Source organism: Centruroides sculpturatus, unplaced genomic scaffold (genome assembly GCF_000671375.1).
Source record: "Centruroides sculpturatus isolate CEXI.00-Female unplaced genomic scaffold, Cexi_2.0 scaffold26, whole genome shotgun sequence".
Taxonomy (NCBI): Eukaryota; Metazoa; Arthropoda; class Arachnida; order Scorpiones; family Buthidae; genus Centruroides; species Centruroides sculpturatus.
The window spans coordinates 251,564-274,571 of record NW_019384653.1 but is presented as its reverse complement, the minus strand read 5'-3'; the positions used below and the strand labels follow the sequence as shown (position 1 = coordinate 274,571).

General features: G+C 27.9%; 2 protein-coding genes across 6 annotated transcripts in view; both read right to left on the bottom strand.

Annotated features, from left to right (window-relative positions):
• Positions 1–933: 933 nt before the first annotated feature.
• On the bottom strand, positions 934–22,404 carry LOC111626334. 2 transcript variants are annotated; one of them, XM_023369662.1, is made up of 6 exons: positions 22,282–22,404; positions 4,959–5,005; positions 2,565–2,841; positions 1,739–1,766; positions 1,392–1,443; positions 934–1,323 (listed from the first exon to the last, which is right to left on the bottom strand). In XM_023369662.1, the coding sequence occupies exons 1-6, from the start codon at positions 22,284–22,286 to the stop codon at positions 1,106–1,108; spliced, it is 627 nt and encodes a 208-aa protein (XP_023225430.1). In that variant the 5' UTR covers positions 22,287–22,404; the 3' UTR covers positions 934–1,105. The 2 variants fall into 2 exon arrangements, with proteins under 2 accessions (XP_023225430.1, XP_023225431.1); XM_023369663.1 differs by lacking the exon at positions 22,282–22,404 and adding an exon at positions 18,803–18,839.
• Positions 18,714–23,008, bottom strand: part of LOC111626333 (serine/threonine-protein phosphatase 2A regulatory subunit B'' subunit gamma-like) — a 33,390-nt gene continuing 29,095 nt past the window's right edge. For 3 of the 4 annotated variants that reach the window (XM_023369660.1, XM_023369658.1, XM_023369661.1), the window contains one exon: positions 22,168–22,408. In XM_023369660.1, coding sequence (XP_023225428.1) covers positions 22,300–22,408 — 109 coding nt within the window. In that variant the 3' untranslated portion in view covers positions 22,168–22,299. Of the gene's footprint in view, positions 18,788–22,167; positions 22,409–23,008 lie in introns of those variants that run through there. The other variant, XM_023369659.1, reaches the window with a different exon arrangement.

Below are 23,008 nucleotides of genomic sequence, written 5' to 3'. Positions count from 1 at the left end.
GGAGTTAGATAGATGAAATCTGAAACCAGATATGTAAACCTGAGTGGCAGAAGGCCCCGATTTATAACTATACACAAACTTCCGATACAAACCGAAAGTCATGCTATTTCAATTTGAAAATTTTTCCCCGAAAGGAGTTAGATAGATGACCGGCACGGCTTTATTCTGAAAGGGAAAAGTATGGTGTACGGGGGCAAGCCACTACTAATTTGAAGTGGAGAGCATATATTTTAAATTAAATAAATTAAAATATGATTAATAACTGCAGCCAGAACTGCGACCGTGCCATTATAAATAATTGCCGTTTCATATAATATTCATCAATTTAAAAAATAAAAATATTTATTTATTTCTGATAGGGTGTACTATTTAAAACGACCAAACTAACAATCGATTGGTTTGAATAGTATGACGTATTTTAAATTGATAATTTAAAATTATTCGAAATTTGACTACTCTGATATGATGCTTTAACAACAAAACTCGGTTTATATTTAAATTAGTTAATTGATAAGAATGATATACAGTATATAGTAAAACCTACGCAAGCTGGAACTGCACGGTACCGAATATTTTTCTGGATTGGCAGGTTTCCGTTTTAAACAGTTTTTAAATATATTGATAGAAAATCGCTCCGTTCCGAAGAATTTTTCCCGTTTAGGCAGGTTTCCGTTTTGGACAGGTTTTAATGTACTATTAATACTGTTTTAAAATAATATAATATAATAAACCGAGAATTCTTACAGCGGTTTTTAATACTGTCAAAACTTAAAAAAACTGATCATTTTTATACTTGCATAATCTTCNTGAATAATAACCATGAAGATTAATCTAAAAAATCAATTAAAATTTCCTAACGCGTGAATTATATTCAATAAACTTTGAATAGGTTCTGTGTATAATATTTCAATAATTTATTGTATAATTTTCTCCAAATCTCTAAAACGGATACAAAACAACGTTCCTTGTTTTTTCTAAAACTAACATAAATCTGTTTTACAAAAAGAACGACATTACCAAACATTTTTCCCCCTGTTTTTTTCCTATACAAATAGTTTATCGACTAAAAATCTATTAATATTCTCTCAAACTACTTTGTTTTTCTTTAAAAAGCAAAAGCGCAAACATCAAAATCGCATCCGTCTCCATCGAATATATTCACATCGTATCCATCACTTTGCATTCCATCCGAGATGCTGGACATGTGATCCGATGCGGACACATGATCGTCCCAACCCCATCCCGATCCCCAACCGGTTCCTAATATTGTTGCTGTTAACATGCCACAAGTAAATGCATCCTCTTCGTTATACTTCTCGCTTTCTGCGTGTAAAACCAATGAATTTTATATTATATATAAAGGAATAATATTTATAATTTTAATTACTTACGCGAAATAGTTTTATTCTTTTCGTCGATACGAGGTGGAGGCGGTGGTGGAAGCTGAAAATAAAAAAAAATTATATTAACCACCCATTTGGTATTGATTTTTTAATAAATAATAATTATAATTTAACTTTCCTTCAATATACACGTATATTTTAATGAGCTTACAATTTTTATAACTCAAAGTGGTGCCACGTACTTCGAATTTAATTCGTTTCGGGAGGCCGTTTGAAGTACGAGGTACCAGTGTATATTTAATTTAAAATTTATACCTAACTATAACAAATGTAAGATGACAACTATAAAATTCAGACTTAAATATAGAAAAACAAATTGCCATAAATCGACTTACTGTGTTATTGATGGCAGTTATCCACGCTCTGAAAAGAAAAGAATTATCATAATACGAATACGGAATAAAGACGTGAATATTTGACGAAAGAAACATTATCCGACGAATATTTTCGAATAAATCGTTAAAATCCGGGCTAAAGGATCGATCGATTTAATTATTCGAAATTATTCAAACAATTTTAACTGGAGATATTCAAAAGTCGAGAATCGAAAATTGTCTACTCGAGTTCATCGATCGTATAAATATTTATTTAAGAGAAAACTTTACGCTAAAATCTATACACTCTCTAAATAAAATTTCTTCTTTTTCGTGGTGCTGTTTAATTTTGCATAATTTTGAACTTGTTTTGATTATGAAAAGCAATAGCGCTTATCTTAAATAATCTTAAATAAAAGATTTTTCGCGTTATATTCGCAAACTAATACAATAGTAAACGTTACATGATCTATAAATTTCATGCATAATTTGTGTTGCAAAAATTAAATTTTATACACATCTTATACTGTTTGAACATATAAATAAAACGATTTTTAATTATGCATTTAAGCTACTAGCGAGAGAAATTTAAAATTTATTTGAAATATTACATAACATTGCTATCGTTTTGTTTCCTTTGAAACGTGTTTTCATTTTTAATAAAATAAAACATGAATAAGACTGATATATTATCTGAAAGACATCGAGTATTTGATATAAGTGATATCGTCTCTCTTTATCTAACTTTGATTTCAGCAATTTTGATAAGAGTCGAATAAAAATTTCAATTCGAACTAACCATTGAGATATTATATTTTGAATAATTTACAAGTTGAATACTACTTACAGGACGTCCTCGGAATTTTTACAAAGAAACCAATGTACAGATTCGTCCTTTCTAGATCCGAAAGCCAATAACTGGGATACTTTATAACCTTCGGGAATTTCTGGTCTGTTTGGGACTTGGATAGTAAAGGGACCGCAAGCCACGAGTTCTGGAGCATCCTTGAGCATAAGAGATCCCTCGGGTTCTAGTTTATCTTTCTCAATTTTCAGCCATACGAGAGCGCTGTTGTCGTAAAGTACGACATATTCTCTCCTCCAATCTTTCTTAAAAATACGTTCTGTCAACAGAGAAGAGTGTGTTTTAGTACAGCGAATCACAAAAAACTTATTTAGAGTCAGAGAGCGACAATGGACGATTCTCTCGATAACACAATGAACTACTTGGGTTATTGTCTTCGTTCGATCGATAGACTGAGGATTATCTTGTAGGACGTAAGCTGCTCAAGCTTGTTCTTTAACTCTCAAAGGAGAACTTATATAAGCTTTAAGATGATTCTTTTCACAAGAAAAAACTTTCCATCAAAGTAGAATGTATGCCGAAGATACACATATATTGAAATATTTACATGCTAGAAACAAATCAATTTAATTCTAAAGTTTTTTGAATGTATCTCTAATCCTGTATTTTACTTTATGAAAATTATATATCGGTAATTTAATTAACCAAAACTTAAATGTTTGCATAAAATTTAAACGCTGTTCATAAAAAAGAGTAAATTACTATTATTCTAAGATGAATTTGGTTATTTCATGAAGATCTGTTTCTGCTAAACATAGTAAATCACATAAATTTGTCAAATAAATAATACTTTTCAATTTATATATTGCATTTTATTTTTAATATTTTAAACTAAAGTATAAACATTTATATTATTCAATTATTTTTTATATATTTTTAGAAAACAGTACTTTTGTAAAATTTAAAAATTAAATTCATTAATGCTTTTATTAAAATAGTTTAAAAAAACTAATTTTTGAAATTACTTATAAAACTTCAAAAAACTGCGAACAATATAATTATTAATTACATTTTTCTCTAATTTCAAGAGATTTTAATAAATAAAATAATTACGTTTCTTTAAATTACGTTTCTTTATTTAAAAGGATGATTTAAAAATTCGTTTCCAAAAGTGAGACCTATAGAAGAAAAATCTCTTATAATAAAAATATAGTTTTTAATTACTTTGTAGCATTCAATTCCATTAATTTTTCTTTTTTGCATTTTATTTTATTGTAATTCGACGGTTTTTCTATTTATTTTATTTATTATATTATATATACGGTATCGTTTTAAATTGTTTTATTTCATCAGAAATCAATTTTTGAATAAAACAAATTACTACTGGACAACACTACGAACATTTTATAAATATTCGATAGCACTTATTTAATTTAAATCATATTTTGGACAAAATTCAAATTTTAGAGCCATTAAATCAATCCATTGCACTTCATATGATTCAAAAAACTATAAAGTAACTAAGGAACTCCTCGAATACATCCAGATTTATGTAATCGACATTAAAATGTGCGTATAAATAATAATAATAATAATATACAAGTAAATTTTTAATGATAAATGAAGTATTTTGAATAATAACCAGGAAGATTAATCTAAAAAATCAATTAAAATTTCCTAACGCGTGAATTATATTCAATAAACTTTGAATAGGTTCTGTGTATAATATTGAAAAGGTATGATAATGGNATACGGTATCGTTTTAAATTGTTTTATTTCATCAGAAATCAATTTTTGAATAAAACAAATTACTACTGGACAACACTACGAACATTTTATAAATATTCGATAGCACTTATTTAAATCATATTTTGGACAAAATTCAAATTTTAGAGCCATTAAATCAATCCATTGCACTTCATATGATTCAAAAAACTATAAAGTAACTAAGGAACTCTTCGAATACATCCAGATTTATGTAATCGACATTAAAATGTGCGTATAAATAATAATAATAATAATATACAAGTAAATTTTTAATGATAAATGAAGTATTTTGAATAATAACCAGGAAGATTAATCTAAAAAATCAATTAAAATTTCCTAACGCGTGAATTATATTCAATAAACTTTGAATAGGTTCTGTGTATAATATTGAAAAGGTATGATAATGGTCAATATGTACCCATCTCCATTCTAGTGTATTCCCGTGTGATTATCATATTGTATGGGAAAGAACAAATAAGTGAATAACATTGTCTCCTTGGCTACCAAATTCAAATAGTGCCTATGTAAAGAAATCTGTCTGCAATGGAACGAAGACAATCATTACTTTAAAAAATTCTATTACATGAAAGTTATTGAAACAAGAAAATGTTCCATTATCCTCTTACCGGTTTGTTCGTCCTATCGATTAATGCATAGAAGATAACTTACTTTTGTAATGAAGCATGGGTCCACTCTTCATTTGCATGGGCATTACTCTACGTAATAAGAAATTCTCTATTAGATAAATTGTAAATTTTATTGTAATAGATAATTTTTTTTTAAATATTTTCAAATACACCAACGAAAGTATAAAGTTAATTAAATACTTCTCCCCCTAATCGAAAACTAAATTAACAAAGTTTTAAAAGCGGTTCTTTATTAAAATTCCTATTAAGTTTTGAAAATGATTAATTGCCTTTTTTAAATTGCATTATCGAGTTATTTGCATTCTATATCAATGCATCATTATAAAAATCCCGAAAATCGCAAGTAAGTCGCGACCAATAAGTTGGGGAAATCACTATAAGTAGCATTAAATTCACTATTTTCGAATTGCATGACAATTCGAAATTTTTATAATTACTGTAATATTTCACAATGAGTAACTTAATTATGTTTCCAAAATAAAACGAATCAATTGATTAAACTCTATCAGGGAATGTTTGTAACGCTTTGTACTAATTAATGAAAAATGGCCAGGGAATTTATAAAAATCGATCTAACTAAAATATATTATAAGGATCGATTCCATTAAAAAAAATTATATAAACTTTTTTCTTATTAAAGTATTTTAATTAAAAATATAAAATTGAATATTTCCATTTTCTTTCTAAACAATCATATTTCAACTGGTGAATCATTTGCCAACAGATTACTTTTTCAATCAATAGACTGACGTAACAGTCACATAATGAAGTGAATATTAGTAATTCCCAATTTAGAAAAGTATATTACATGAATTATGGATTAACTTTCAATTCTATTTGGTTGATTTTATCATCCTGACATTTTGAAAACTGTTTTAAGCACAGATATATTTTATTCTTCTACTAAATTACAATTGTAACCAACTGCTGACTTGCTGTTTTAAATTTGACAGCGGTTCATTATTTAATTGCAACCCTCTTTAAATTTATAGCTAACACACTATTTTATCTTAACATTTATATATATATTCTCAATTTCAAACTTTATTATNGAATTTAAAAAAAAAAACTACGAAAAATTCCATAACTACTTTTAAATAAATGGATACAATAAAACCTGTCAAAAACGGAACCTTAATAAAATGGAAACCTGCCTAAACGTGAAAAATTGTTCAGTACACAGCGAGCTGTGTGTTTAGAAAAATAGCTGTTCAAAATGTAAACCTTTCAAATCATAAAAAATATTCGGTATGGCGCGAGTCCGGTTTACACAGGTTTCACTGTATATCTTCATTTTTTTCCTCCTTACAAAATTGAATTTCTTTTTCTTTTTATGTTACTAATAGCTTTTCACAAAAGGACAAACACTAATGAAATAAATCAGACAGATATAATTTAATTTTTTTCTTAAAAGGTTTTTCGTCGCTTCCTAACTGTACACATCTTTCAATTTTCTAACATTTATTTATTAAATCTTTTCGAATTAAAAAGTGAGACGTCTTTAGTTATAAATATTTTTAAAAAAGCTTTTTTTTTTAAATTTTCTTTTAAATAATTAATGTGACATTTAATGCTTTGCGATGAGAGTGAAGTTGATCGATTTGAATATAAAGTATTTCGGATCGTCTTCTGTTGCGATAAATCTACGTGATGATGATGATGGATGCGAAACTTATTGAAATTACTGTAAAAATAACTAAGTTTGCCTTCTAGTATATTCGGTCTTAATCCTATAACAATGAAGTAAAAAATGATAAATGAGAAATTATAAATTAAATGAACAACGATTTTCATGTACAGTACAGTAAAACTTGTATAACGGAAAAAATCCCTTTAGAACGGAGCGATTACCTGTGTTTAAAAAAACCCGCTTATAACGAAAACCTGCCAAACCGGAAAAATATTCTATTCGGTACGATTCCGGTTTACGTGGGTTTTACTGTATCGTGTGCGTTGTGTTCGTTCATTTATTCTCCTGTTATCTATGCAGATAAAAGAGAGAAAAGGTGACGAATTTTGTAAATACAGAAGGGAAAGTTCATTATCAATAATCAATATAGATCGAATGAATGTAAGTCGATGTGTTTTGTCAACCTTGACGGCTTTTTTATCGATCAACTCTTCAAAATAATTCCTAAGCAATTTTGCTTGAGTCAATCAGCAATAAAATAAATACTTGGTTACAAGTATGAATTAATTTATATTGAACTGTTCGATAAAGATATATAGTAAAATCTGTGTAAACCGGACTCGCGCGGTACTTAGTATTTTTTCGGTTTGGTAGGTTTCCGTTTTGGACAGGTTTTACTGTATATATTACGAAGTATATTACTTAATAATGTACAAAATTTAATAAACTTATTACATTTAAAATTTGGAAGAATTTTAGAAAAATTCAATAAAATAAATTATTGTTGTTTATAAGAATAAATATTTTAATTTATCGTAATGGAATTTTTATTTTAAGTTAAAATTAGCAACATACCTTTTATTATAAATAATATGAGAGAAATTAAATATAAAAATGCTAATTATTAGCACCTTTATTAGCTACTTAACTAATTATTATATCACTATATTAGCTAATTATTATTAATTATGCACTGCTGATATCTGAGAGACATATAAAACAAATCAGAAAAAATTATACACATTTTTAATGAATATAAGCAATCGTTAATTAATTATAATTAATAAAAATTAGCCTTTAAAAACTTTATTAAAATGTTAAAATTGTATACATGTAAATAAAATTACCGATTTAATATTCTATTTTAAAACATCAATTTTACAGAAAATTTCCAAAAAAAAAAATTATATAAACTTTTTTCTTATTAAAGTATTTTAATTAAAAATATAAAATTGAATATTTCCATTTTCTTTCTAAACAATCATATTTCAACTGGTGAATCATTTGCCAACAGATTACTTTTTCAATCAATAGACTGACGTAACAGTCACATAATGAAGTGAATATTAGTAATTCCCAATTTAGAAAAGTATATTACATGAATTATGGATTAACTTTCAATTCTATTTGGTTGATTTTATCATCCTGACATTTTGAAAACTGTTTTAAGCACAGATATATTTTATTCTTCTACTAAATTACAATTGTAACCAACTGCTGACTTGCTGTTTTAAATTTGACAGCGGTTCATTATTTAATTGCAACCCTCTTTAAATTTATAGCTAACACACTATTTTATCTTAACATTTATATATATATTCTCAATTTCAAACTTTATTATTATAACAAAATACAGTAACTTAAAAACATGACTATCTTAATGCAAGCTTGTTAGATTCTGAAGAATATATTATTCTACTTGCTAAAATTAAAATTTAATTAATAATTTAAAAAAAAAAAATTGCATTTTAATTTCTAGAGATAATGAAAAGAAAATCATAAACAATTCACCTAATTAACTTATAGATTATTCTTAGTTAATTACATATATATAAAATTTATCAACTGAGACTTTAAATACTTTGTAGAATTGTTTTTTAATATTTTGAATAATTTGAAATTATCTCACTCTAAATTAATATAGATTTTAAGAATTTCACTACTTTGTTTCAAAATAATTTTAAAAAGTTAAATTTACCAGTATCAAAATTTTCTTCATTTGAAATAATTTTATCATAAAAAGAACAAGCAATTATTTATTGTGACATGGTCACAACGCTGGGCTGCAATTTTTAATAATTTCTTAATTTAAAATATATGCTCTTTACCTTAAATTAGTAGTGTTGTGCCTGTACAGTACATCATACCTTTCCTGTTAGCAATAGAGTGCTATCCTTCATCTAATTCCTTTTGGGAAAAAATTTTTTAATTGAAATAACATGACTTCTGGTTTGCACCAGAAGTTTCTATGCAGTTAATTTGGGCTTCCTGCCCATAATCTTTCCATATCTGGTCTCAACTTTCATCTAACTAACTCCATTCTTGAGATTAAGGAAGGACAGGCAGACGAACAACTGTGGGAATTTATAGTTCTGCAATTTTTTCAAATTGCAGCCCAATTACTTTAATACATTTAAATAAACTAAGTATCAAAACAAGCTTGTACATCTTGTTGAGTAATGATAATTCATTTAGTGAAAATATATTTTTTGTTCTCAATTATTATAATTTTATTAAGGAAAAGAAAAAGACATTTCACTTGTAAATTATCTCAAAAATGTAAATAGTTTCTGAATAGAAAATTTCAATAAACACAGCAGAAAATATTTTTCAGGTTTTATATACCAGTTCTATAAGGTCAACAACTTTGCTTTTATCGACTTGTAAGAAAGCACAATTTTCAATATTTTTTTTTTTAATAATAAAATACAGTACATAACATGTCAGTTTTTGAAATATTGTACAATTTCTGAGATCAACCTATTTGATGTCCCTATTTAACTTAACTACACATATTCTATAAAAACTATGCAAAACCAAAAATAATAGGTAAAATGATGTTACAGTTATAAATAACAATCAGTGAAATGAATACAAGAATGTTAAAAATGTATATGTTCATATTTAAGTTCTACTCATATTGAAATATTTACTGTAACTATTATGTAAGTAAATATTAAATACATAAAATTATTAGTTAAATGAAGCACAATATTATCAAATTATATTAATTACAAGTTTCAGAATAATTTGAAAAATAAATAAATAGCAATAATTTGAATTTGGTACTATATGTAAGATTGTTAATATTTAATTTGTTAAAATTATCAATATTAACAAATATTAGTTTTAAATTATTTAGTTATATAAAATTTGGAAGATAAATCGTCCTTGGTAAAAAGTCTATGCTATAAAATTAAAATCTTATAAATACATCAGTGTTATTCTCTAAATCTTTATTAATGTAATTAAAATTAAATTTAATTATCATCAAGTACAATAATATTACAATTATGCAAAAATTTCTCTTTAATAACTGTAAATATTAAAGCAAACTATATAACATTTTCATTATTAATTTCCCAATTCAGACAGCAATTTTCTTGAATAAAGATGCCAAAAGTTTTTAAATATCAACAAATAAAAACATTCATTAAAAGAGCGGCATATATACATGTATACTGGTTTACACATACACAATCACACCATCATAATCACACAACCAACTGTATTATTAAGTTTATTTTTCAAGAAAGATTTAGCTTTATTTTGTTTATCCTCAAATTATTTCATATAATAAGGATTTTATCTGTCTCTTATGGAGATTTAGAAAAAACATTATTATAATATATAAATGAATAAACACAAATAATTTTTTGTTCAGAATTAAATATAATCACTACTTTAGCTCTTTTTTTACTACAGATGCAAACATAAAAAGCAAGGCCAATCACTAACCAATTTTCAGATTGTCTTGTAGCTCAAACCATTAATCCATTTTTCTAACACAAGTTGAAATGAATTGATCCTAAAGATAATTTATACAAACTGTAGATATATTAGTATTAATTCATTTTATATGACATGAGCTTAAGGTTTATTTGTTTAATTTACTTAATTGGTTTATGAAATAAATTATAGATGTAAAAAATATATTTAATTTTTACAATTATTTACGCAATTAATCAAAAATTAATTTCTAAAAATAAAAATAATTTTAGAGTACATACTTTAATTATTAAGGAAATCAGAAGAGAAAAAAATCTGAACTTTAAATCAAATATTTCACATAATTGCATTTTTTAAAGGAGGAAGAGAAATATGTTAGATAAATTATTGATTTTCAATTTTTGTAGAAAAATGTTTAAAATAAGAAACTCAATTTTGTTTAAATTCAATTATTTTATTCAAAATTAAAATTTTTAAATATTAGATTAATTTTAAAACTATTAAAAGACTTATGCTATTATATATGCCATTATAATAATAAAGTCTATACAAGGCATTCTGTTAAAAAGTTCTCAATACTGTACTGTATTTGTCTTTTGAATACTCTTTTTATTTGACAAGTATCATTATATTTAAGTTTAAAAACTAAAATACAGTATTAAAAATAATTTAGTCACTATTGAAGTCTTTTGTGATCTTAAATTTTAAAACTTATTTAGTCAAATATTTTTTAACATAATAAGAAATTATTGTGTCATCTATACTTAATCTAAAAATATAGTTATTGACCTTGTAGATCTAATAGAAATCAATTTTATTTCAACTGAAATTACACATTATTGGTTTCTCTGCTGAGTGTCAAATATCTTGTGTTTAAAAATTTGTTTCCTATAGAGCATAATGATTTAAATAAAGAATTATTGCATAATTTTTTATTTACATATTTATTCATTCATGTATATAGTATATATTACCTGGACACTAAATTTTTTGTTTTTATATTTAGTATGTGTCATAAGACAGATCCATTAAAACAAGAAACAGAGCATTTATTAGTTTCATAAATGCAATCTATTGTTTAATATTAAAGTAAAACAATAAAATGTTTTTGTTTATAAAATGATTCTCTACATTTGTTAGGAAAATCATGTTAAATCATTCAAGGATATATATTTATAAGTGTGAAAGAAAGCAAAAATGTAATCCCTGTGTGCTAGGTCACTAAGACATGTTTTCTACTAGACGGCGCTACGTTAGCGAGTTTCACATTCTTTTGGTCAAAGATCATTCTCCTTTGTTCTAGTTTGCTACGTCCCTGTGTAGCATGTGTCTCCCCTCTCTTTGTGCATGTAGTCGTGTTACATATAACTGTGTATTTCCGTACATCATAAGATATACGTTTACTTGCTTCATCTTCTGACAATAAGTTAAGCCAGTGTTTATAGTTCAATGAAGATTAAATTGTCAATTTGTACTTTTTCATTAATAAGGAATATACATTCCATAGTTATATTGTTTGTTGGTTTTGCTTTTAAGATTATTTTCTGGAATTTCTACTCAAGGAGTCAATCAACTCTTCAGAAGTTGGTAACTCTAATCATTATAATAATAATGACATGAATATTACATTAAAGCAGTGTTTCCGAACTTCTTCAGGTTAGCAATACACTTTGAATTTAATATGATTATCCGACAAACCAAAATAAATTGCAGTTGATTTTTAAAAATTTTGAAATGCAGATGTTAAAGTTAAGACAACAAAAATTAAACAAAAAAAATCATAATTTCATAAATATACTAAAAAAATAAAAAGATTATTTGAATCAATGTGTAAAGAGCTACTAGTATCAGTCTTTAAGCTGATAAGCCACAACATTTATACTGTACAGTTGGTATGCTGGCATACACATAGCTGCATGCAACTTTTAAGTACAGTATGCTGATGCTGCAAATTTTACAACTGTCACTTTAATGAATATCTCCTCCTCCCTTTAGTTGACAGGCAGTAAAAAGATAAAAGATAAATGAAATTTTAAAAAAAGAGCTTATTCAAAATTCTAAAAAATATTTAATATTTTTTCAAAACACCTGAGACACTTTTGCAATATAAGGGTTGTAAAACACTACAATTTAAATGTAAGAAATTTAAGTTTTTGCTTCCACAGCCATAGAACTTTATTTTAGGCTCAAAAGTATTTAAACGTTTTTTGTTTTTGTTTGATGTTTTGCTTCATTAAAAACAAAATGTTTTATTTTATCGTGGAGTTACAATTACTTGTTGAATTAACTATATTTGTAACATAACTGGATAAAATGTTATATTCTGAATACAAAAAAATCTAATGTGTATATATAGTTGATTTGAATCAACTAGTATTTATGATAGTTATTTTTATTTGATGATGCTTTAATGGAATTTGAATTACCTATAATACCTTTAATAGATAAAAATTAAACTGAGTGAAATTATATTTGATAAAATTATAATAATCAAAATTATCATCACATAAAAAGTAGTTATTCTTTCATTTGAATGAAAAAAAAATTGATATTAATATATAATGCATTATATTTTTAAATGAATAAATTAATTTATTAAACTAAAATAATCTGTTCTCCAAAAAATTTGATATTATTAAAGAAAAAATAGTACCTTCTCATGTTTATTAAAATGCATGCATGTACGAGATGATATCAGAAAATTCCTGGACCGTAGCTGTCATTACTATACCATCAATGGAAGTGCACATGCTTGTCAAAGTCATCACTTCCAAATCGGCTGATTCGTTATGCCTAGTGCCATCATGGTGCAAACACACATTCTTTTGTTAAATGCAGTTTTGTAAAGTAGTGCAAAGACCAGTTAGGCTTTTGGTGAACATTTGTTAGGTCAAACACAAATGTTTGAGTGGCACATGCATTTCAAGGCTGGTCGAGTGTCTGAGATGATGAGCGTTCTGGGTGGCCAACCACCAGCAAAACAAAAGAAATTGCCAAAAAAATTTGCAACTGATCCATGAGGACAGTTGTTGAACAATCCATCAGCTCTGTGGAATGGTTGGATTCTATTATGGAGGCTACCAGTCATTGCAATGGAAGAGCCCACAGTCACCATAACCAAAAGGCACAGGTCAGAAGTATGACAAAATGCATACTAATGGTTTTTTTTACATTAGGAGCATTATTCACTGAGAATTTCTTGCTCACAACGTGAAAGTCAATTTTGACTTTTACTACAATGTTTTCAGGCACTTATGAGAAAATGTGAAATAAAAAGACTGTTCTGGTCTTTTTCATCTCACATTTCCCATGTTCTGTTCTGGTCTTCATCTCACATTTACAACTGCAACTGGCTGTTTCAACACGACAACATGCCCTCTCATCTCCCTGAAAACAACAGTTTTTGGTATAAAACAGGATGCTGGTTGTTCCATATACTCCCCCTATTTAACTGATTTAGCCCATGACTTTGCCCTAAAAATGAAATTGAAGTTGAAAGGGCATTGCTTCAAGATCATCAATGAAATCCAAGTGGAATTGCAGGTGTTATTGGATAACCTGCAGGAAGAAAACTTTAGTGGTATCTTTGAGTCATGAAATTGCTGTATTGCTCTCAAGGGACTATTCTGAAAGGGATGGCAATTAAATTCTAATAGGGAAGACTATCTGATTTGTGGATAAGAGATTAATCTGATTTCTTTTTTTTTTTTCACTTTCTATGTAAGTGTAGTTTGTTATTGTGTCTCAAGCTTGAAAGAAGAATACCTTTTCTCCAAATGTTTCAGAGTGATCATCAACTAGATTAAGATGTGAGGCCTTCTGGAGATGATGATATTTTGAAGTTACTGAAGGTGTCAAGTTTTGATGTGGTAGAAAGAGTTTGTCTTTTATTGCAATTGCATGCTTTGCTAAATAGTAAAATTGATGAGTTTATCAAAAGATTGGATCAACTTACAGAATGGATTAAGAATGTAGATGAGGCCTTGGTTGATTTTGAGGTAAAGTTAGTGTAGGTTAAAGTAAAGGTTGGAAAGGAAGTAAATGGAGATGTAAACTTTATCCATATCAAGGAAATTTCCTTGATATGGATAAAGTTTACATGAAACTGAGTTTATTTGAGAGGGAACTGGTTGTTGTGGATAATCAGAGAAGGATGAATAATGTTGTTATTCAGAGATTGAAGCAAAAGAAAGAGGAATCATCTTTGGAAGTATTTGACATAGTGAAATCTTATTGTAATTCATATATTGAATTTATCCTCATTGCATTTTGTAAATGAACAATGGGTTGGGAAAAAGAGATGGTGATAAAGCAAGATTAGTAATTTGTCAATTTGGTTCTTTTAGCTATAAATTAAGGTTTAAAAAGGTCATATTTTGAGAACTGGAATCTTAATGTGTTTGTGTATGATGATTTCTCAAAGTGTTTAAGCAATATTAGATACAATTTAAGACTGTTTCAGAGGAGAAACAGAATGGAAGGCTCAAGAAGCATGTGTTTCAAATTGATAGATGATGAGGTTTGGTATAAATATAAGAAGCATTGGCCAAGGTTGTTCTGGTTTGTTCATAGCAACCATTGTTGACTTCTTCCTCTGTTATGGCATTAAACTGTACCAGAATCAACAATAAACCACAGTCCTTTTAGAATTTTTCTTTTTATTAAAGTATGATGTGTTTTTCTTATCAGAAACATGGTTCATCAATGGTAGTGGTAAATTTGCTGGGAAGAGCTGCATAAGCTGTCCTTTAGCCCCGAGAAATCAGAGGCCCTGATGGTGGCCCAGACCAGTATGTTGGCACACCCACCAATATACTGAATCTGGGGTAACCCCATTCGAAGAGTGAACGAGTTAATGTACCTTGGTGTTGTCATCGACCAGACACTATGCTGGATGCCCCATTTGAGGAGTGTTCGAGAAAGAACAAACCTCAAGATAGCAGCATTATTGAGACGAGCTAGATAGGACTACGGTTTTAGCAGAGAAGCAATTTGAGCCATCTACAAGATGAGCTTAGAACATGTTATAGTTGTTTCAGAGTATAAGTATTTCAGTGTGACCTTTAAAAGTAACAGTAATTTTAATACTCATGTGAGGGTTTGTAGAGTTAATGCTGAAATAAAGTTGGATAAATTTGTAATTCTGCAAAATTGCATAATTTGAAGGATCAGTTAAAATTATTTAATGGAGTTATAGGTTCTTCTCTTCTCTATGCCTCCAAAGTATGGTGGCTTCAAGCAGAGATTTTGGATGTAGTATTACTTACTTTTGTTAAGAGGTTATATGGGCTCCCAAGATGTACTCCTGGATATTTGATGTGTATGGAGTGTTCATTGGTTCCATTATTTTACATGATCTTGTATTAATTGGGGTTTTAGAACATTAAGTTTAAGAGCACCTTAGCAAGATTTGTTTGTAGTTTGCTTTGAAACAGGTAGAGTTGCCCAGACAAAGTATCTGTCTGTGAATTGTATGAGGAATGGGATTGATTTTGAAAATTTGTTTAAATATATAAATGATTTAACTTTAATAAATAAACTTCATTTTGATAATTTTATTTCAAAGCTAAATAATGGTATATTATCAAGCATCTATTGCTGGTAAAAAATTTGAATATATCTTTTTTTGACTGCTTTTTTTTTATAACAATAACCTTTCTTGTAATATTATGGCAGCTTTTTGTTTAATAATTTTGTAAAAGTAATATGAGATACTGATTTGTTTTTCAAGGTATATATTTTTATTAAAAGGGTTTAATTGTTTATCTCATGATGTTGGCTTTGTGGTAATGTGATTTTTTTTAATGTTTTTTCTTTTAGGTTCTTAGTGAAAAGTTGTTAGTATTTTTATGTTAATTGCATCCTAGGGGTGTGGTTTGCACATTATTTAACCAGTGGATACCTTTGGTTATTTGGGAGACTATCTGATTGTAGATAAGAGACTAATCAGATTTTTCACATTTTAGATAAGATATAGCCTAGTTTTCTTGTAAATTTTTCTTTTTCTTTTAGATAGTTCTTCCACTTTTAGGTTTTGAATTTAGCTTTGTATTTTAATTATAAGCTGTGTGTATTTGTTTTTTTTTCATTAATGGATATGTTGTATGATCTTGTATAATTTTTGTATGTTTTCTCCCCACATCATAGTTGTACCAGTAAGCTTAAATAAATAAATTGATTAAATTCTAATAACATTATCCTATAAATTCTTATAGGCTTAGTCAGGAAACTTTTTGATACCATCTCATATTTACATTTATAATATAGTGGGTGATTGTACGAACATAATCCGTTCCAAGACTTTGTTCGTTATCCGAATTGTTCGTTAACCGATTATCGATTTACCTTAGGTTTTTATGGTAATTTGATTAATTCATTCCGGAGACGAATTACTACGTTTATTTATATGTAATAGTAAAAATACATATATGTGCAGTCTCACATTTTTATTAGTCATGTTTTTTCCATTTGTGGGGTTTAGAGAATCTGTCCAATGTCGATTGCTTTTCTCTTTTCTTCAGGATTTTTCGATAACTAATAGTATTGTAATTGTAGAGATCCCCAATCCCATTAACCTTATTCTGGTTTGGATGCCACTTGGATCATCATTGTTCTGATACCCTCTCACTTCAAAAGATCTTTAGTAGCAGATTTTGACATTGGTCCTCTTTCGTCATCTTTTTCAAAAGAAAACACATCTCACTGAGTTTCTTGGTATTCTTCATTTGAGAGTTCTTAGAGTTCTTTTGTCGTCAGATCAGTTTCAGGTTCCATTATGAGCTTTAAAATGCTCTTTATTTCTCAGATGTAATTTTCATTACTCCATTAGCAGCTTGAGACTTCTTGATATATCTTTCATAGCTAAGATTGTGCCTGCTGTAGACCTGTTCAAGCCATACTGCCCAGCAACATCAGACATCTTCTGCCCACTCTCTACCTTGGCTATTATACTCGCAAAACCGATGCAAAACTTAACGAGTGAACACCTGACAGTCCCGTGAATACTATAAAAGAATTGTTTCTGTCAGAAAAATAAAAGGCTGGAATTACAAGAGAGGGTTTCAAAGCTCAGAGGAATACTATTTGAGCAATATATACCAGGTTGAGTAATTGATGTCGACATCTCCTGCGCTCCGAAAAGTTTCGAATTGTTGCCTAAAGACAAGGGAAGACCAATCAATATTCATTATTTTCCGTCGCTTCTTTTTATGTTTGTTCAGTAAAGTGTTCGTTATCCAAACATGTGTTCGTTGTCTGATCATAAAAATCTTTCGTAAGTGTTCGTTATCTGATTTGTTCACTATCCAAACTGTTCATTAACCGATCACCCACCGTATATGATTTTAGTATTAGTAATTAATAATTTGAAACTGATTTCACCTTTTATTGTAATTATACAAACAGTGCATGGAAATTAATTCAAAACTAAAAAATATATTGAACGTAAACTAATTTACTGTTTAAAATAGAATTAAATGACTGACTTCAATATATTTATGTGATGATCTAAAATCAGTTATTACAGAGAATAAATAATGAATATAAGATTAATCATTAATTTATTTTAATTATTGGATATGTATTATAAAGAACTGTATAATATATAATAATAGCTACTACAAATTTCAAGTTAAAGTATGTTGTTATCATCATAAGAAAAATTTGAAGATTATAAAAAAAATATTTTGTTTAATAATCAATTTAAATTATCTGAAAATATTAAACTGTAATTTCACTTTGTATTCTTCTAATTCATTTAATTACATTCAATGTATTTTGACAACGTATTATTATATTTATGATTTTTATTATACTAATATTCTGTTTCAGTGGTTACCCAATATGTATTATAGACCTGCGGAATTTCCAAATTTTTCTAAAGGAACAGGTAAAATACATTTGTATCTATTAATTCTGCTTTTAATTTAACATACACAACCACTACAAAGTATAATCAGTGTAATTAGAATCAAGTTAAAGAAGTAATCCTAAGATATAAAACAAAATTGTCAGCTAAGTAATTTCTTTTCTCAACAGTTTTTAATGTTGAGCAAAGAAACTGATTAAACCAGTAATATAAATAATTAATAAATGGTTAAATAATACAAATTAACCGTTTATCCTAAAATACAGTATCTGTTTTCAAAAGATTTTGCAATTAAATTTTTTGGGTTATACTTTTTGCAATTCAAAAATTCCCACAGATCAATACTGATCTACAGCTAACAATTTGAAAAACCCTGTTCTATTGAATAATGATTTAGATACTGTATTAATGAAGTATTTGTGTAAATTATAAATAGTTAAAAATTACTATTAAAAATAACTTTATAAAAATATATATTTAAAAATTTAACAATCTTTTAAATATATTAAAATAATTTATTTCTAAAAAATAAAAAAAATCTCACTTGTAAACTTACAAACAATAATTTATAAAAAAATTGACTTTATATTTACAATAAATGTATGAAATAGAAAAAAACATTAATCTAGATATACAGTACTTCATATGAATTTATACATCAAACTTCTGCTTCTTCATTCATTTCTGCCNGAGTAAGAAATTTTGGCATGTCTTGTGGATTGATGATGATGTGTTAGGTGTTTAGCTAGTTCCTGGTGCAGCGATGTAAACTTTTTGTACCAGAAATTGTGAATGTTGTCTACACCAGGTGTCTTCCAGTTGTGTGTTCTGTTAACAGTGTAGTGGATGTTGTGTATGTTTATTTCAGCAGAGGGCATAGTTGGTATGTTGTGCAAGTTTTTGTTCTCCTTCTCAATCTAGTCTGCATCAGCATTGTGTGTAACAGCACTGGACCAAAGAAAAAACCAATAAGTTATGAGTTCTTCTTCTGTTGGTGTGCCACTGTGCTGTGTATCAGTGTTTCTTTTGGTACTAATTTGTCTGTAAAAGTTTTTCATTGTTTGCAAATAACTTATTTTGTTGTTTTTATAGTATACATGTTTTGTATTGTTAGCGTCAATGTGCTTTAGCTGTGAGTTTTTGTTTTAGTGTATCAATGTATTCTGTAATGTGTGTATTGTGATGTTCATGTTTTGTGTTTTGATTTTCTTGAAAATGTTTTTAATTATTTCTTTAATTGGAGTGTTTTTAGTGTATTGTGTCAGCCTGCCTAATTGCTGTCTTATGTCATTTATTTGTTTTTCTATTCTTCTCTGCCAGGCAGGCTTGTGATAAAATTGTGTTTTGTATGTATCTATCCAGGATTGTATTTTCAGTCCGTAGTTTGTCACAACTGTGAGTGCCCCAGCATAAACTAAAGTATGAATGTCTGAGAGTGTAGAAATTAAACAAATATAGCGTGGTAGTGAGTGTTTACATAATTTAGTATTTTTTCTACTACCTTAGACATGTTGAGTTTTGGTATTTGTGTGGAATCTGTATCTGTATATTTAGTGAGTGTTTCCTGAAATATAAGTGAGAGCATATTAACTAATTCTATGTCTATGTTATCAGTGATGGATGAGGAAGTGTCTGTTGTTTGTGTGATAAGGTTGTTGTGTATAATTGTTCTTTTTTGATCAACAACCCTTAGTTCAATGACGTGAGGTGAGGATATTGTTGTGTGAATCTATGGTGTAGTTGTTGTCTGTATGCTGTCATGTTTGTTTCAAATTTTATGATGGTGTAGTAAGTATGGATGATAAACTTGTTCATTTGTGATGTCTATTTCATCTGATGGTTTTCTAGCCTTTGTGGTCTGTGGATAAATTGCCACAGGGCTAGGTTGATTCCTCACATCTGTTGAGAGCATTGCAGTAGCCATGCTTGGGCCGGCACTGCTTTCGCCACCAGTAACCAAGGGAGACTGTGGCCTATTTTTCAAACATGAGCCTCTGCCTAACCCACGAACACAGACCTTGTTAACCCAGGCAATGTCTGAGCTGGTATCATATTTAGTCTGGTTACTACCATGATAAATATCTTCACAGAATGTGGGTGTGGTCACTCTTAGCTTCATTTCTCCCCATAGACCTTACTGGCATGGGTGTCCCTACCAGGAGCTTGTGCTCCAGCCAGCATTGCCCTATGAATCAGTAAAATTACTGGGCTCTCCCACCATGACCTGGTGGTGACCAAGGGAGATTATTATTATTATTATGTTTTGTGAGTTATACTCAGTTCACACCGGTGGCTGTGTACTATGCCAGACCAAAGTCAAGGCATAGCAACCAAAACAAAACTAAAATTAAATGTGTGTGTCAGTGTCTGTATTAAGGAATTTCCTAACAATATGGCATGTATTCAATATAGTGGCCTTNTATAGTTGATTTGAATCAACTAGTATTTATGATAGTTATTTTTATTTGATGATGCTTTAATGGAATTTGAATTACCTATAATACCTTTAATAGATAAAAAATATATAATACAAAAATTGGAACAAATTTGTATATGCTAATAAAATATACTGAAAAATACCATAAGTACTTTATTGAAAAGTTAAATCTATTAATCATGATATGCTTAATGTCTTAACTCCATAGTATTGCTAAACTGAAGTGATTAGAATAAATTAAGTTATCCTTGTTTTTAAGAAATGGCAGCATGCCAACTGCTATTATTATGCTATTATGCCAACTGCTATTATGCTATTATAACTGTCCATAATAGCAGTTGCAGACACTGCTATGCTCAGTTTGTATCTGACAATCTATTAGTTTTACAAGTTTCTAAAACTATGAGAAATGACTTCAACTTTACATTTCAAAGATAAAAAGTAAATGTATTATACATACTGTTTATATGAAAGTAATACAAATAAATGAGACATTAGCGAGGTTGCAGCCGAAGTTTTCAACGCGAAAACATGAACATCTGACGTTAACATTTGAAGTAAAGTTATAAATATCTTACGTATATGATAAATGTATACTAGATTTTAAAAGTGACCAAAGAAAAAGCTGATTATTGTTAAATAAAATGATAACATTGTCACAATAGCATGGATGCTATTGATATCCAACCACTTAATATAATCATATTTTTTTCAAAAGTAAATCTGTAAAAGTTCCTCAACTCATTTATGTATGAATACAATAAACATGTGGATTATATTGAAAGATACAGCCAAAACATAAGATTTTACCATATTAGAATAAGAGGGCAGAAATGAGTGTAAAGTACTATATTATTTTTCCAACTTTCCAATGATTATTGACACTACTGTGTGCCGGAAATAGCTGTTCCCTAACGGGTACTTTACGCAGATTCGCGTTAGTGTGCCAGGCCTACAACGTATTATTATATTTATGATTTTTATTATACTAATATTCTGTTTCAGTGGTTACCCAATATGTATTATAGACCTGCGGAATTTCCAAATTTTTCTAAAGGAACAGGTAAAATACATTTGTATCTATTAATTCTGCTTTTAATTTAACATACACAACCACTACAAAGTATAATCAGTGTAATTAGAATCAAGTTAAAGAAGTAATCCTAAGATATAAAACAAAATTGTCAGCTAAGTAATTTCTTTTCTCAACAGTTTTTAATGTTGAGCAAAGAAACTGATTAAACCAGTAATATAAATAATTAATAAATGGTTAAATAATACAAATTAACCGTTTATCCTAAAATACAGTATCTGTTTTCAAAAGATTTTGCAATTAAATTTTTTGGGTTATACTTTTTGCAATTCAAAAATTCCCACAGATCAATACTGATCTACAGCTAACAATTTGAAAAACCCTGTTCTATTGAATAATGATTTAGATACTGTATTAATGAAGTATTTGTGTAAATTATAAATAGTTAAAAATTACTATTAAAAATAACTTTATAAAAATATATATTTAAAAATTTAACAATCTTTTAAATATATTAAAATAATTTATTTCTAAAAAATAAAAAAAATCTCACTTGTAAACTTACAAACAATAATTTATAAAAAAATTGACTTTATATTTACAATAAATGTATGAAATAGAAAAAAACATTAATCTAGATATACAGTACTTCATATGAATTTATACATCAAACTTCTGCTTCTTCATTCATTTCTGCCACTAAAACTTCTCTATTTTCATAAGTCCAGAAGCCATTTAAATCAATCAATACACTGACTACAGTATCACCTTGACCACTAAATAATAAGATTAACATTTAAAAATCTTAAAACAGAAAATTTTATACAAGTAATTCATAAAATTGAAAATTTTAAAAGAAATCCAAAGTTTAGTTTTCATTTAGTTTAATTATTAATTTAAAAATAAATAAATTTTTAAAATGTGTCTTAATACTAAATTTTTAAAATTTCAAATATTCTATTAATACAGTAGAGCGTCGATTATCCGAATCAATTGGGGACTGGGTTGTTCAGAAAATTGATATTTTGGATAACCGATTATGTACGAAAAAATATATTAACCTATCCCATGTTGAAATTTTTCTCCGTTGCATGTCGCTTCACGTTGAATTTTTGTCGATGTTAAGCCTAACAAAGACTATTGTATCGTTAAAAATTATTTTTTTATTTTGTACAAACAAAATAAATATATTGAAAAATATAAAAACAATAAAAAATTATACTTCAGATGTTAATTTAGTATCAAAAACGTAAAATATTTGAGTAGCCCAAGACATAGCCAAAGATTGAAGCGCCACAGCACTGGCGAAAATTTAAATTTGCCGACTGGAATTCTTTCGGATGATTGACTTTCGGAAAATCGACGCTCTACTGTAT

Bases quoted from the DNA above. Each gene is read 5' to 3' on its own strand.
- LOC111626334 (XM_023369662.1), bottom strand. The intron at 1,444-1,738 runs GTAAGTCGATTT...TTTTATTTTCAG, and splicing joins TAACTGCCATCAATAACACA to CTTCCACCACCGCCTCCACC. The intron at 1,324-1,391 runs GTAAGTAATTAA...TTTTACACGCAG, and splicing joins AAAGAATAAAACTATTTCGC to AAAGCGAGAAGTATAACGAA.